This window comes from Canis lupus, chromosome 23, assembly GCF_003254725.2.
Source record: "Canis lupus dingo isolate Sandy chromosome 23, ASM325472v2, whole genome shotgun sequence".
In the NCBI taxonomy this organism is placed as follows: domain Eukaryota; kingdom Metazoa; phylum Chordata; class Mammalia; order Carnivora; family Canidae; genus Canis; species Canis lupus.
In genome coordinates this window covers 6,851,112-6,866,518 of record NC_064265.1, presented here as the reverse complement: position 1 = coordinate 6,866,518, position 15,407 = coordinate 6,851,112, and the positions used below count along the sequence as shown (strand labels likewise).

Here is a 15,407-nt window from a genome sequence, read left to right as displayed (position 1 = left end):
GGGAGGATTCTTAAGTTTCAAAATTGGTTGTCTTGGGCTGACAAATACTTTCCAGTTACTTACACCATTTTCAAGGGCCTGGACATAAAGGGTCTTACTGGCACATTATGAACTTATTTTATGATTTCTCAACCTTGACACTATTGACATTTGGACTAGATAATTCTTTGCTTTGGGGCTGTCTTGCACATTGTAGGATGTTTAGCAGCCTCCCAGGCCTCTCCCCATTAGATGCCAGTGGCACCTCACAAATAGTGATAACCATTGGGATATCTTATCTCCAGACATGGCCAGGTTTTCCTTGGGAGCAAATAGGCCCTGGTTTTGAACCACTGGGTTATCAAGCACTTGAGAAGGGGGAGTGCAGTGTTCTGAGATGCCCGTGGTGGCATCTCTCCAAATCCAGGAGTTTCTGTTCCCTGGCAGGAGTGGCTCAGCACTTATAAGGGTTTTGTTTGTGTCTTTCAGCTGACATTGGTTTTAACTTCCTCAGCCACCTGTTGGATCTCTTCTGGTCCAACCCCACTGAATTTTGCTACCTCAACCCCAACATCCAGGACAGCAATGGGAACACGCTGATGCACATCCTCTTCCAGAAGGGCATGCTGAGGCGGATGAAGAAGCTGATAGACCTGCTAGTGAAGTTTGACATCAACTTCAACTTGAAGAACAAAGAAGGCAAAGACGCAAGGCACCGGATTAAGAAGAACGATCCTCTGCTCTTGGCCTGGAACAAAGCTGTGATGGAGAATAGGCGGAGGAACCGGCAGGACTCTGCCACCCACCCTGGCAAGCTCCCAAGGCCCACTGCCCCTGGTCACACATCTCAGCTCAAGTCCCAGGGTTCATCAAAGTCACTGCCTTGCAATGTCACTGCCAGGACCCTGTCCAAAGGAGCCATGGTCCCTGACAGCTGGGAGGCTCTCCCAGATGCCCAGGCGATGAGGCAGGAGTCTGGAGCTGTCAGGCCCTGCTCTATGAGAGACTGCCTGGTGCAGGACATTATGGGTTTAATTCAGCAGGTGGAATTGGATACATCCATCCTGGAGGACTGTGCTCAGGACTCTGAACCTCTGGAGACAGGAGTTGAAATGGAAGTCAAGAAGGACGAGCTCCAGCGGGCCCTGGGGGCACGAAACTCTGACTCTAGTGGGAACAAACACAGCGTCCTTGAGCCAGGGGGTGGACATGCTCAGGCAGGCCTCGGGGCCTCACAGCTCGTTCCTGCTGGCCACAGAGGGAGAGAGGGCAGCGATGATCCAGATAGCTGGAGCACACAGGAGATTGAGTCCTGCCTCCAGGACTTTGAGAACATGACGTGGGAGATCGAATGCACTTCAGAAATGCTGAAAAAGCTGTCCAGTAAGGTCATGACCAAGGTCATGAAGAAGAAAATCATCTTTGCTATCCAGCAGCTGGGGAATGGTGAGTGGACTCAGGGCCTCCAGAAGCGGCTGAAGCATCTGAAGGGAAGCATCCAGCTCTTCGAGGCCAAGCTGGACAAGGGAGCCCGGATGCTATGGGAGCTGGCCATTGACTTCTCCCCTCGATGCAGTGAGAACCCAGAGAAGATCATCGCCATGGAGCGGCACCCACACTGCCCAGAGAAGTCAGGTCGGGTCTACACAGAGATCATTCGGATCTGGGACATCGTCTTGGACCACTGCAAGCTGTCGGACTCCATCAAGGCCATCTGTAGTGCCTACAACCGGGGCCTGTCCTGTGTCCTGCGGAAGAAGCTCAAGGGCATCCACCAAGGCCAGGTGTCAGCCAACATGAAGGTCCAGAAACGCATCCCCCGCTGCTATGTGGAGGACACGGAAGCGGAGAAGAGCCGGGAGCACATGAACCCCGAGTACTTCCCACCGGCCAGCGCAGTGGAGACAGAGTATAACATCATGAAGTTCCACAGCTTCAGCACCAGCATGGCCTTCAACATCCTCAGTGACACCACGACGACAGTGGAGTACCCGTTCCGGGTGGGCGAGCTGGAGTATGCCGTGATTGACCTCAACCCCAGGCCACTGGAGCCCATCATCCTCATTGGGCGGAGTGGCACTGGGAAGACAACGTGCTGCTTGTACAGACTGTGGAAAAAATTCCACATCTACTGGGAAAAGGCTGAGCAGGCAGGAAGCCCGCTGCTGGCCAAGCAGATGTGGCTGAAGAGAAGGTTGGAAGTGGAACCCAGCAAAGACGGTCTAGGTATGGAGGAAGGGGACGAGGACGTGGAAGAGGTGGAGGAAGAAGAGGAAGGTTCCGTGGAAGTGGAAACAGTGGACAGCGTAGATGAGGAGCAGGATAGCGAAACCTGCACAGGGGGATCCAGTGAGGTGCCCGGGGGGCCTGGCCAGGCAACAGAGGTGTGCACCTCAGAGCATCCCCACCAGCTGGAGCATTTACATCAGATCTTTGTGACCAAGAACCATGTCCTGTGCCAGGAGGTGCAGAGGAATTTCATCGAGCTTTCCAAGTCCACCAAGGCCACCAGTCACTACAAACCATTGGAACCCAATGTCCACAAACTTCAGGACCTGAGGGATGAGAACTTTCCTCTGTTTGTCACTTCCAAGCAGCTGCTCCTCCTGCTTGATGCTTCTCTGCCCAAACCGTTTTTTCTGAGAAACGAAGATGGCAGCTTGAAAAGAACCATCGTGGGATGGTCCACACAGGAAGAGTTGACCATCCCCAATTGGCAAGAGGATGAGGAGGAGGCTGAGGTGGACGGGGACAATGGTGAGGAGGATAAAGCTGCAGAAACACGTACATGTGACACTGACCCCCGGGTGTATGTGACGTTTGAGGTGTTCACCAATGAGATATGGCCCAAAATGATCAAAGGGAAAACATCTTACAACCCCGCACTGATTTGGAAAGAAATCAAATCTTTTCTGAAGGGGTCTTTTGAGGCTCTCAGCTGCCCCCAGGGGAGGCTCACAGAAGAAGCATATAAGAAATTAGGGAGGAAGCGGTCCCCCAATTTCAAGGAAGACCGGAGTGAGATCTACAGTCTTTTCTGCCTGTACCAGCAGATCAGGTCTCAGAAAGGTTATTTCGATGAAGAAGATGTCCTGTATAACCTGTCCCGGAGACTGTCAAGGCTCAAGGTGCTCCCCTGGTCCATCCACGAACTCTATGGCGATGAGATTCAGGACTTCACTCAGGCCGAGCTGGCGCTGCTGATGAAATGCATCAATGACCCCAATGCCATGTTTCTCACGGGGGACACAGCCCAGAGCATCATGAAGGGTGTGGCCTTCCGCTTCAGCGACCTGCGCTCCCTGTTCCACTACGCCAGCAGAAGCACCGTGGACAAGCAGTGTGCTGTCCGGAAGCCCAAGAAGATCCACCAGCTGTACCAGAACTACAGGTCCCATTCAGGTATGCCCAGGCTCTGTGCTTGCCTGCAGGGGAGGTTCTGGGACATGTAGGAAGGAAATGATCTTGGAGTTTGTTAGAAACACCCCCACGGGGCAGCCCTGGTGGCTCAGTGGCCCTACAGCCCGGGGCGTGATCCTGGAGACCCGGGATCGAGTCCCACGTCAGGCTGCCCGCATGGAGCCTGCTTCTCCCTCTGCCTGTGTCTCTGCCCCTCCCTCTCTCTCCTCTGTGTATTCTCGTGAATAAATAAATAAAATCTCTAAAAAAAAAAAAAAAAAAGAAACACCCCCACGAACAAGAGATCTTATGGTTTCTGCCGCTCCTCACTTAGATTGATAACTCAAGCTGTGGTTCAGTGGAAATTACATCTTTGGGAGTTTGCCAAGACATGAAAACATTACAGGGGAGCACATGAACTGCTTGTGAACTTTTGTTAAAGCACTTTGGAATCACCTACTTGTGCCACATAAAGCGATATGCTAGTTACAAATCATTAATTCCCAAATGGGCTTTTCTCCCAAGGAGAAGCCAAAAAAGAGGGCTTGGAGGTGGTAGGAAGATAGCACATACTTAGGTGCTTTTAACTTGAACCGCAGTCGTGCCCCTTCTCTGGGCCTGGTGTGATGCCAGGCAGCCGATGTGGACTACTTGTACTTCATCCTCACAACGACCCTGCCAGGTGAGCAGCTTTTCCATTTCACGGAGGACACCGAGGTATGGAGAGTTTGAATAACACAACGTCCATGCCAGCCAGAATCCTTCCTTTGTGGTTTATTAACTGCTCCCACATTCACCTCCTGTGCCCTGCATATGTCCTGTGAACAGTGTGGAGTATTATTTTACATGCTTAGAAATTTATTTAATGGGATCGTGCCAGACATCTTTCTGCCACTTTGTATTTTTGCTTCATGTTACATTGTGGGGTTTCTGCATATTGATAATGTGGAGTTCCAGTCTCCGCATTTCTAACTAACCTATGTTAGAATTCCATTTTATGGCTGTACCACAGTTTGTTACTCATTTTCCAATAATGGACATTAGGCTCCTGGCAGTTTTTTTACTGTGGCATAAAGTCCTGGAGTTAATCTTCCTGAGCAAATCTCTCTGGATCTGTGTTATATCCTCCTGCTTTGCTTTTGGGGTTGGGTGTGAAATGACATCTAGTATGGTTTGAATTTCCATTTTCTTGAGACGTGGCATCTTTTCATGTGTTTATCCGTAATTCTGTATTCTGTGAATTTCCTATTCTCCTTTGCCTACCTCTTTCATGAGTTGTTTTGCTCACTAATTTAAGAATTTTCTATGATTTTTTGCCTTTGCATCCTTTGTTGATTATATATATTGCAGGGCTTGTCTTTTTAAGTTTGTACGGTAAAACGGCATATAAGTAATGGTGTTCTTTAGTAGGAAGATACCTTAAATTTTAACTTATGAATGTTTTCTTTTACAAGTTGCCTTTTTGTAGCTTAAGAAATTCCTCTGATCTGGAGTTATTAAGATAGTCTCCTATATGATTTCCTAATGGTTTTAAATTTTGCCTTTTATTTCTAAATTGGGTAACTAAATTTAATCTATATAAAATGTATGTGTGGTGTGACATTGTCTTTATTGAACTAACCCTTCTCTGATCTAATTTTACTTTTTCCATATGGAGAATTGGCGTGCTGACGCCATTCACTTCTTGGCATATCTTTGCCTCTGATTTGTAAGGCTGCTTTTCTTATATGTCTGTGACTTTGTTCTGGGCTCCACTGTTTTCTTTGATTTGTCTCATTTGTCTATTCTTGTACTGTTAGCATGATAGCACATTTACCATAGTTATCAGATTCTCTGACTCTATAAGTTGGATTAGAATTTCATTGAATTTATTGCTCTTTGGGAAGAATTCACATCTTTACATCACAGGGATTTCTGAACCTTGGTGTATTTCTCTATTCAGGTCTTCTTTTAGTGCCTTCAATAATATTTTAAAAATTTTCCTCAGACATTTCATATAGCTGTTGGATTTGTCCTAGGGATCTTACACTTTTTATAATTATCATTTTTTGCTGCCCCTTTTTTGCTTTTTCCACGTTTATCAGTTATTATTGGTATAGAAGGATGCTATTGGTTTTATGTGTTGATCTGGTCAATCTAACAATCATGCTGAACATTCTAACTTTTAGATTTTGGCATTTTTTTTTCTGCAGATAATGGCAGTCCTTATCTTTTTTCTATATTTATCATTTGTTTTTTCCTGTTATATTTCATCGGGTAGGATCTTAAGCATAAGCTTTAACAGGCATCTGTGTGTTATTTCTGAAGTTAATGGGAATATTTTTAATATTTTGCCATTTAAGCCTGATGTTTATTATAGGTTTTTGATAGATGCTCTTTTTCTAAATGCAGCTCAGGTAAGCTATGGTTTGTTGGACAGAGAAAATACCCCCCCCCCCACACACATTATAAAATTAGATTAAAATTCTGATTTGTTTAGCCAAGGAATCAGATAATGAGTAGAAGGCAGGTGACCTCCCAGAGTATAGCGTGCACCACACAACTCAGCCCAGCTCTTTTGGGCTCTGGAAGTCATCACTGATACTGCATTTGAAAAAAATCACAGGATCTGGCTGGGTCTGAGCAGTTCAGCTTCTTGATCTATCATAGTCATTCCTGGGATGTGGATTATGTAGGAAAAGCTAGCACAAAATAATTTATTCTCTCTTTTTTATGTATAGAGTGAAAAAATTGTATTAGGTAACAGAAAAATAAATATATATTTAATTTATTAAATATAAAACAAAAAAGGATGGCATTGTATGTAATAATTACAATCCAAAAAAGAACAGGATGGAAAAAGACATCTCACAAGAACACCATTTGACAATAAAACTTAAGATCTGATTTAGTGGTCATGAACTCCTTTAGTGCTTGTTTGTCTGGGAAAGCAATTTATTCTTTTAATAAGAAATAGAGTCCTGGCCCTCTTTTATCTGTTCAGGAAAGTTTATTGAGCTCCTACCCTGCTTGGCATTGTGTGAGGGCTGGGTGACTGAGGCACATAATTCATTGTTTTTGTCCTCAGGGAATGGTTCCCATGGCACTCCTTTTTCTGTTGTTGGGTCCAGTAGAAGGATCTGGCATGATAGTTGAATGAGCCCCTCATTCTGATTGACCCCCTGAATACCTTGCAGGCTGAAGCATGGCAGAGGGAAGTGTTCCTGGGAACAGTTTTGATATTTTTGCTAAGAAACCCATTGGGACAATGATTACATCAACCCCTCTCCTGCCTCCTTTCTTGGGATGGAGGGAAGACTGTATGTTCTGTGTATAGAATCAGAAAAAAATCCAAATAATATGTACTAGATTTTAGAAACTTTATAAAACACCTAAATGTTAAAAAAACCCTACAAACTAAGCCACTCACTGCTAACATTTTGTTTTATTTCCTTTTGATCTTTTTTTCTTTCTTTTTAAAAAAGATTTTATTTATTTATTTGACAGAGCACTCACAAGCAGGGGGAACAGCAGAGGGAGCTGCAGAGGCAGAGGGAGAGGGAGAAGCAGGCTCCCCACTAAGAAGGGAGCCTGATGTGGGGCTCCATCCCAGTACCCCGAGATCATGACCTGAGCTGAAGCCAGACACTTAACCACCTGAGTCACCCAGGCACCCTTATCTTTTTTCTTTATATACATTAAATGCATTTATCACTGCATTTATTTATTATGTAGTGAATATACGCTATGTTTAGTGAACATTTTACCTTGTGTTTTGTTCTTTTTAAAATTGAGATTCACAAAGCATAACATTCACCCGTTTAAAATCTGCAGTTCAGTGGTTTTAATATATTCACAAGGTTGTGTAACCATTACCACTCTCTAATTCCAGAATATTTTCATCATCCCAAAAAGAAACCCCATAGCATTAGCAGTTGCTCTTCATCTCACCCTCTCCTCCCGCCCCCCTCACACTGCCCTGCTGGGAACCACTGATCTACTTTCTGTCTCTGGATTTGCCTATTGTGGACATTTCCTATAATAGGAATCATACAGTATGTGGTCTTTTGTGTCTGGCTAAGTGATTAGCATAGTGTTTTCAAAGTTCCTCCATGTTGTAGGATGTGTCAGAGTTTCATTCCTTTTTATGGTGGAGCCATCTTTTATTCTTTGGGTAGGCTTATTTAAAAAATTATTTATCTAGTTTCCCTAGAAGGGCATTTCAACAGATTCCGTTTATCACTGCAATGAACACTTCTGTACCCTTTTCTGATTCTCCCATTAATGTAGATCTCTGGTCTTTGCTAGCTCTTTAGGAGGAGGGAGCTCCAGTATCAGCTGATTTGCTCTGATTTAGCAGTTTCCACTCTTGCTCCCAATTGTATCCATCTAATAATATTACTACTGGGTAGTAATATTTTTCATTATTTGGGAGTAGCAATGGGGACCTGTATGCCCATTTCATGGTGTTCTACCAAGAACATAGTATTCTATCTGGTGTCAGGTAAAGGGCACATGGCCCCTGTGAGCCATGGAGAGACCCTGGATGATCTGTGTCAACTCAGCTTCAAATCCTGTCACTTGGAAGTGTATACTAACTTCTTGGACCTTGGAGTCTATGCTTGCAAAGGCGGGGATTGTCTGGTCTACCTCACTAGAAAGTCCTGAGGATTAAATGGGATAATTTTATGAAGGTGACTGTCATCTGGTAGTGTTCAGTTGGGGTGACTGGCAATGTTCCTCAGAGCTTAGATAAGAAATGGGACCCAGGGAGAAAGCTCTTTACAAAACCCTCTCTCCAGCTCTACGATTTTTCTTAGTTATAGTCCTCTCTTGGTTGGGCATAAACTTGGTGGGAAGGTGTTGGAGGCTTTGGCCTCCAGCTAACAGCCGACAGGGCTGTTACCATGACAACGTCTCTAGGGCTCCAGACTCCAATGAGAGGGTCTGAATAATTTTTGTTTCCTTGCCATCTATAGTAGCCCCTTATATTAGCATTCTAACAGTTTTAATTGGATAAATTATATTTCTGCCTTGAATTTTCTTTATGAGGTAATTTTCTCTGATAATGAGTGCAGATCAGGAACGAGATCCTGCAAAACCTTCTTTTTATTTTATTTTTATTTTTTTATTGGAGTTTGATTTGCCAACATATAGCATAACACCCAGTGCTTATCCTATCAAGTGCCCCCTCAGTGCCCATCACCCAGTCACCCCAACCCCCCGCCCACCTCCCTTTCTACCACCCCTTGTTCGTTTCCCATAGTTAGGTATTTCTCATGTTCTGTGACCCTCACTGATATTTCCCACTCATTTTCTCTCCTTTCCCCTTTATTCCCTTTCACTATTTTTTATATTCCCCAAATGAATGAGACCATATAATGTTTGTCATTCTTAACAACACATCTCTGCCTTGATCCTCTGTACCCAGAGTAATACCTTGCAGGGCCAAAGTGATAATCTAATGGGAGCTGGAAATTGGCTTGCAATTATCCATACTGTCAGGGCCCATACCTCTTCTCAGGGAAATAAAACCAAAGACAAACAAACAAAGCACAAAAGCACATACACACACAAAAAAAACCCCAGACATGTTGTTGTGTTACTCAGCATCTGACATGTGCTTTCTGTTTTATCTCAGGAATCCTCAATCTGGCATCTGGGGTAGTGGACTTACTTCAGTTCTATTTCCCGGAATCTTTTGATCGCCTTCCCAGGGATTCTGGCCTCTTCGATGGTCCCAAACCAACTGTCCTGGAGTCTTGTAGCGTGAGCGACTTGGCAATTTTGCTCCGAGGGAACAAAAGGAAAACTCAGCCTATTGAATTTGGAGCCCACCAGGTGAGCTTCTTGGGATTGCATGTTGTGAAATAAAAGGCAGTTTGCAGTTGAAAAAAAGTTTAGCGGGCTGAATTATTCCACTGGATAGAGTTCAATAGCCCCTCTGCCATAGTGGGTAAATTTCAGATCCGGGTGAATGAAGAGTTGTTAATATTTCACCTTAAGTGGTTGACCAAGCCCAGGCCAGCCGCTTTGTTTTAAAGATGATTCCTGCCTCCCACAGAAATTGACTGAGCTTTACCAGATTTATCTTTGTAAAATTTGATGTTTTCTCTTCCCTACCTCCTCCTCCTTCTCCCCCTCCCCCCCCAGGTAATCCTTGTAGCTAATGAAATGGCAAAGGAGAAAATTCCAGAAGAGCTGGGGTTGGCACTTGTGCTGACCGTTTATGAAGCAAAAGGCTTAGAATTTGACGATGTCCTCCTCTACAACTTTTTTACGGATTCTGAGGTATGTTACGCTGAATTCTTTTCATGCTGTGCACGCATATATATGAGCTACACTTCCACTCTGGGCAAGAGAACGTGGAGCTGAGTAGAAGTGAGTTTGTCACAGGTACCTGTTTCCATTCTGGAGCACCATCCATTTGGTGGGAGCTTCGTGTGCTTGGATGTGGGTTCTGCCAACGGCTGTGGGTGGTTTCACAGTGTGTCATGGACTGATTCTCCCATGCCCTGCCCTGGTCTCTTGTGTTCAGCTTCTTCTGAACGCTTGGTACCTGAGTGCCAGCTTCCAGTTTTCACTAGCTCTGTTATCCTTGACTCCCAAGGATGCTCCAGTTGGAGTGACCTCTAAGGAGAGCCTTACAAATGGAGGCAAGGTTAGCAGTGTCCACCCTATGAGGACAGAGCTGGGCAAGTTCAGTTCATAGAAAGAGAAACTCCAGGAAGACAAATGAGGCTTGGTTTCTGGCCCCTGGATCAGGTAATGTGGGGGATGAGGACATCTGCCCTGCCTGGGAGCTCTCTTCTGGCATGGCTTCACCACTGCTTGCAGCCCATGCAGACAATGGCAATGAAAGAGTCCCTAGACGGACCCCCCAGTGACCTCCGTGCCAGCCCACCGCTTTGACTTGGCTCCTGAGTCCTTGGATGGTCTTTCTTCCCTGGCTTAGTACATTATGGGTAGAGTCTCCAACTCGAGCCACTGGTTTCTCTCCACCACTGTGGTGTGGTGGGGGCTCGGGCTGGCTGCTGACTGTGCTGTGGGGTCTCCTCTGGGCACTTAGCTGGCTGTGTCCTGGTCCCTGTTACAGACTTCTGACTGCACATGGTGGATGCATGAAGGGGCTGTTTTTTTACATTTAGGTTAGGAGCACTGTTAGCTTTGACACCTTAAAATCTGTCCCCAAACTGACTTTAAATAGAGTCCTTATTTTTTTTCCTGGTCTTTAAAAAAATGTGGTATTGCCTTGATGATACCTACGACTACTTCATGATTTATAAAGTACTTTTTGAATGCTTTGTTGCCTTTCATCATCCTCCAGTAACCCACTGAGGTTGAATGTATTTTCATTACCCTCATACTACAGACAAAGCTGAGGGTTGTGGAAATTAAGTAAATTGCCCATAGTCATGATGTAGGTGCCAGAGCCTGGAGACCAACTCAGATGCTTTGAGTTCTCTGTTTCGTGATCTTTCTTCTATACTCCTTTCCGTTTAAAGCCCTGCATGCAAATTGGCTTCCAGAACCTTCTTCGATGAATATATCATTGCCGTATCTTAAGTACATTCCTTTTCTATTGACTTTTGCTAATTAAATCAGATGCACTCTCATTAACCCTGAAACCATTTTTAATCTCTGAGAACTAACTCTTTTTTCTCATAATACATCCATTGGTTATGGTTGGACCGAGGCTGTGCTGAAAGAGGAAGGGGTAAGACTTTGTTGTTCCTGTCCTTTATTAACTGCCACTTGTATGCTTGTGCTAGTAAGAAGCCCAAGGAGCTCTGGACTCATGGATCTGTAACTTGTGGTTGATTCTGTTTGTGAAAGAAAAAAATCCAGTTTTTCTGCCTCACCTCGATCCCGGAAATGGCGAAGGCTCAGATATCTTGATCCTGTGCTCCCAACCAATGGCTCAGTTTGTTACATGAAGTTAAAATAATCACAAATTGAATCTTTTGGTAACATCCACTTCATACCATGTGCACCATAAGATTTCTAAAAAGACTCCTGATGCTGTGTTTCTCAGTTTCTTAGGAATGTCATTATGCATTGCCTGGCACAAAGAACCCCCTCTGTGTATCATTGCCAAACTCAAGACCAAAAAACATCTCATTTCTAAATGAGAGGAAATACTTTAATCAAAGCAGAGGAAAGACAAGGATCACATAAGTCTTCAGTCACCTGTAGTCTGGCGCCCCATGTGGGGTTTCCTTTGGGGTGACTGGCTGTAGGCTGCTGCATAGTAATTGTATTTGACACAGGGGATAGTGGAGAGCTCCTCTCTCCATCCCTGGCCTCTTCTTCCACCCCTGGCTTATGTTTCTGGCAGACTTTCTCTCTGTGCATGCATGTAGGGGCAGTTCTTGTTGCCCTGGCATGTGATTCTTCTCTTTAGAGCAATTTTTTCTCTGTCAACCACTGCATAGTTGCCAGGTCCATCATCTGAGATGGGGAAGGGACCAAGGAATGGTTACACCAAGTCCTTATTTTCTAGGATTTGGCTTCATTTGGGGGAGCAGCAGTCATTCTCCTAGTCACCCCCAAACTCTCCTCCTATGGGGACTTGAGGGCTTGCCATTTACACTCGGCCACAGTGGGCAGTCCTTTCCTTCTTTTTAATGTGTGAATGGGACAGGAGGGACTTTGAAAACCACAGCTTTTATGGGTTAATCACAGAACAGGCCCCATCAAGGTGATCTTCACAATGATCAGTCCCCATGGAAGCAGCTGGAAGACTTAAATGCTACTTCTTTTATTGTCAGAGGTGCTGTAGGCCTGTATTCTTGCCACAGATACACGGACTCACTCCTCAAAGGCTCTGTCTTGAAAGTAAAGTGTGTTTTATTCCTGGAAACAGGATAGTCCTGTGCCATTCGAGTGGCTTTTGCTACTCATTCAGCAGTTGTAGAATACATTGGGCTTCACTAGCCCTTCCAAGGTCAGCTGATCTGCGCCTCATGCTGGCTCCCAGGAGAGCCTTGCAAATGTCAAAATGCTTGTGTCTTTTGCCTGCCTTCCTTGGCCAATGATTCAGTGGTGTGAATGCCTCTGTAAAGAGGATAGTCATAAATATGTCCTGAAGGCTTTTTTTTTTTAAACTCCCAACTACATAAATGATTACATGATTCACATCTCTTTTTCAGAATACGGTGATTAATTCCATAATTCCTAACCACATAAAGAGTGGTTAGGAGCGTAACCACTCTTATTTAATAGACAGTGTTAATTTTTTTAATATCGAAATGATTTTAATGCAATAATAATTTCATTAATATTAAGTAAGTTAAACAGTGTTTAAAACATTTAACTTGATACTTATATAGTTTAAGTTATGGGGTGACCTAAAGGAGATCATGAGCTGTATGTACTCCATGTTTTCATTACTCTTGAGAAGATACATAGGTGACAAGTAGCACCATTTTATACATGGAAAAGTAAAGGCTGAGGGGAGTTAACTAGCTACTTACTCTCACAAGATACAGTGAAGTATGAAATCTGAAATTTCATAGGAATTCTTCCCTTTAAATATTGCATGTATTCTGGGTACTTTAGCTTTACCAGAGTCTCCTAACCATGGTTCCAAGGGCCGCATCCATCCTACTTGTGTATGGCCTGTGGGGTAACAGTGATTTTTACATTTTTAAATGGTTAAAAAAAATCAAAGGAATATAATGTTACGTGACACATAAAAATTATATTAAGTTCAATTTTAGTGTTGAAAAATATCATTTTATTGGGACATACATACTCCTTCATCTGTATAAATGACAATGGCTGCTTTTGCATCATAACAGAGTTGAGTAGTAGTGAGAGACCACATGGCCCACAAAACCTAAAATATTTATCATCTGACCCTTTAAAGAAAAAATTTACCAACGTCTACATAGTCACTATGGTTTTGTGGCTTCAGTTTGGATAAAGGGACAAGTGGCTAAAATATCAACTAGTTGTCAAGCATTGTATTAGACACTTGACATTGATTATTGCCTTTATTTCCCAGTAAACTTGGGTAGTTCTAGTAGTCCCATTTTATAGAGCAGGAAAAGATGTGGAGGAAACAATTTGTCTGAGGTCACGTAGCTAGTCAGTGAAAGAACTGAGATATAAATGTATTCTGTCTAAGCTCAGTCTCCTGTGCACAATATACTCCATAGCTCCTGAATTGGTTCCATCCTTGGTCGAATAATTTAGTTAGAAAATTTTGTCATATGTATTTTAACAGCTGACACTAAGTGGCGTCTCTCACACATTATGAGTGGGGTGAAGGACACTGGGCTCCTGCCTCCATACTGCTTGCTGAAATTCTTTAAACAAGAAACTTCCTGAGTGCTTAGCCTTCCTCCGGAAGTGGGTATGTGTGCTTGGCTTCTCAGCCGTCTTGGCCAAGTGTCTGGAGGAGTTTTCATGGTAGCTTCCCCTTTCCCTGCCTGTGCAACCTGAGGTTCCCCCAACTGAAGCCATAGGACGTCCTCCTCCTTATAGCTGGGGCTGAGGGCCCCATGCCCAGAAAAGGGATCTTAATTCACCTTTAGGCTGTGTGTATGGTTCAAGAGCATATTCTATTGGTCTTTAATTTGTCATTGTCGTTCAGGCTTACAAGGAATGGAAGATCATTTCTTCATTTACGCCTTCATCATCTGACTCCAGAAAGGAAAACTGGCCACTGATTGAAGTGCCCCTGGAGAAATCTAGCTCCTCCCAGGGTCGGTCTCTCATGATGAATCCAGAAATGTATAAGGTGATTTTCTGCCATTTGTCTATATGCTGCTTTGACAGGGAGCCAGTAAACAAAGTTTGGGTGACAGGATGAGGTTAAAAATAGAGCCCAGTACTTGATTGGTTTTCTTGCACATCAGCACTGAGGAGTGGAGGATGGGAGTGGGCATGTCAGGGATCTCAGTGTTGGCAAACTCTCTTTTTAAAATTTTTTTTGTTGTTGTTGGAGTTCAATTTGCCAACATATAGCATAGCACCCAGTGTTCATCCCGCCAAGTGCCCCCCTCAGTGCCTGTCACCCAGTCACCCCAATCCCCTGCCCACCTCCCTTTCCACTACCCCTTGTTCGTTTTCCAGAATTGGGTGTCTCTCATGTTTTGTCACCCTCACTGATATTTTCACTCATTTTCTCTCCCTTCCCTTTATTCCCTTTCACTAATTTTTATATTCCCCAAATGAATGAGACCATATAATGTTTGTCCTTCTCCGATTGATTTGTTTCACTCAGCATAATACCCTCCAGTTCCATCCACGTCGAAGCAAATGGTGGGTATTTGTCATTTCTAATGGCTGAGTAATATTCCATTGTATACATAGACCACATCTTCTTGATCCATTCATCTTTCGATGGACACCGAGGCTCCTTCCACAGTTTGGCTACTGTGGACATTGCTGTTAGAAACATCGGGGTGCAGGTGTCCCAGCGTTTCACTGCATCTGTATCTTTGAGGTAAATCCCCAACAGTGCAATTACTGGGTCATAGGGCAGATCTATTTTTAACTGTTTGAGGAACCTCCACACAGTTTTCCAGAGTGGCTGCACCAGTTCACATTCCCACCAACAGTGCAGGAGGGTTCCCCTTTCTCCATATCCTCTCCAACATTTGTTGTTTCCTGTCTTGTTAATTTTCCCCATTCTCACTGGTGTGAGGTGGTATCTCATTGTGTGGTATCCCTGATGGCCAGTGATGCGGAGCATTTTCTCATGTGCATGTTGGCCATGTCTATGTCTTCCTCTGTGAAATTCCTGTTCATGTCTTTTGCCCATTTCATGATTGGATTGTTTGTGTCTTTGCTGTTCAGTTTAATCAGTTTGCAAACTCTCTTTTCTCAGCAAAGAGTGAGGCTTGATGGTTGGGGCGCTGTCTGAAAGTGAAAGGGGGCTATACCTTCTAATCACCTCTGGGACTCAGTGTGTTCAGAAATTTTGAAGTTGCTGACAGAGAACTCAGATGTGAAGTCTAGGACAATAGTTAATGGAGACTTTTTTTTTTTATTTTTATTTATTTATGATAGTCACAGAGAGAGAGAGAGAGGCAGAGACA

The 15,407-nt window shown here is 44.1% G+C and overlaps 1 protein-coding gene across 1 annotated transcript in view; it reads left to right on the top strand.

Annotated features, from left to right (window-relative positions):
• The window catches only part of TRANK1 (tetratricopeptide repeat and ankyrin repeat containing 1), a 100,134-nt gene that overhangs the window by 62,816 nt on the left and 21,911 nt on the right, over positions 1-15,407 (top strand). The window contains exons 13-16 of the mRNA XM_035704954.2: positions 469-3,381; positions 8,999-9,198; positions 9,511-9,648; positions 13,958-14,104. Of these exons, the coding sequence (XP_035560847.2) occupies positions 469-3,381; positions 8,999-9,198; positions 9,511-9,648; positions 13,958-14,104 (3,398 nt within the window). The remainder of the gene's footprint in view (positions 1-468; positions 3,382-8,998; positions 9,199-9,510; positions 9,649-13,957; positions 14,105-15,407) is intronic.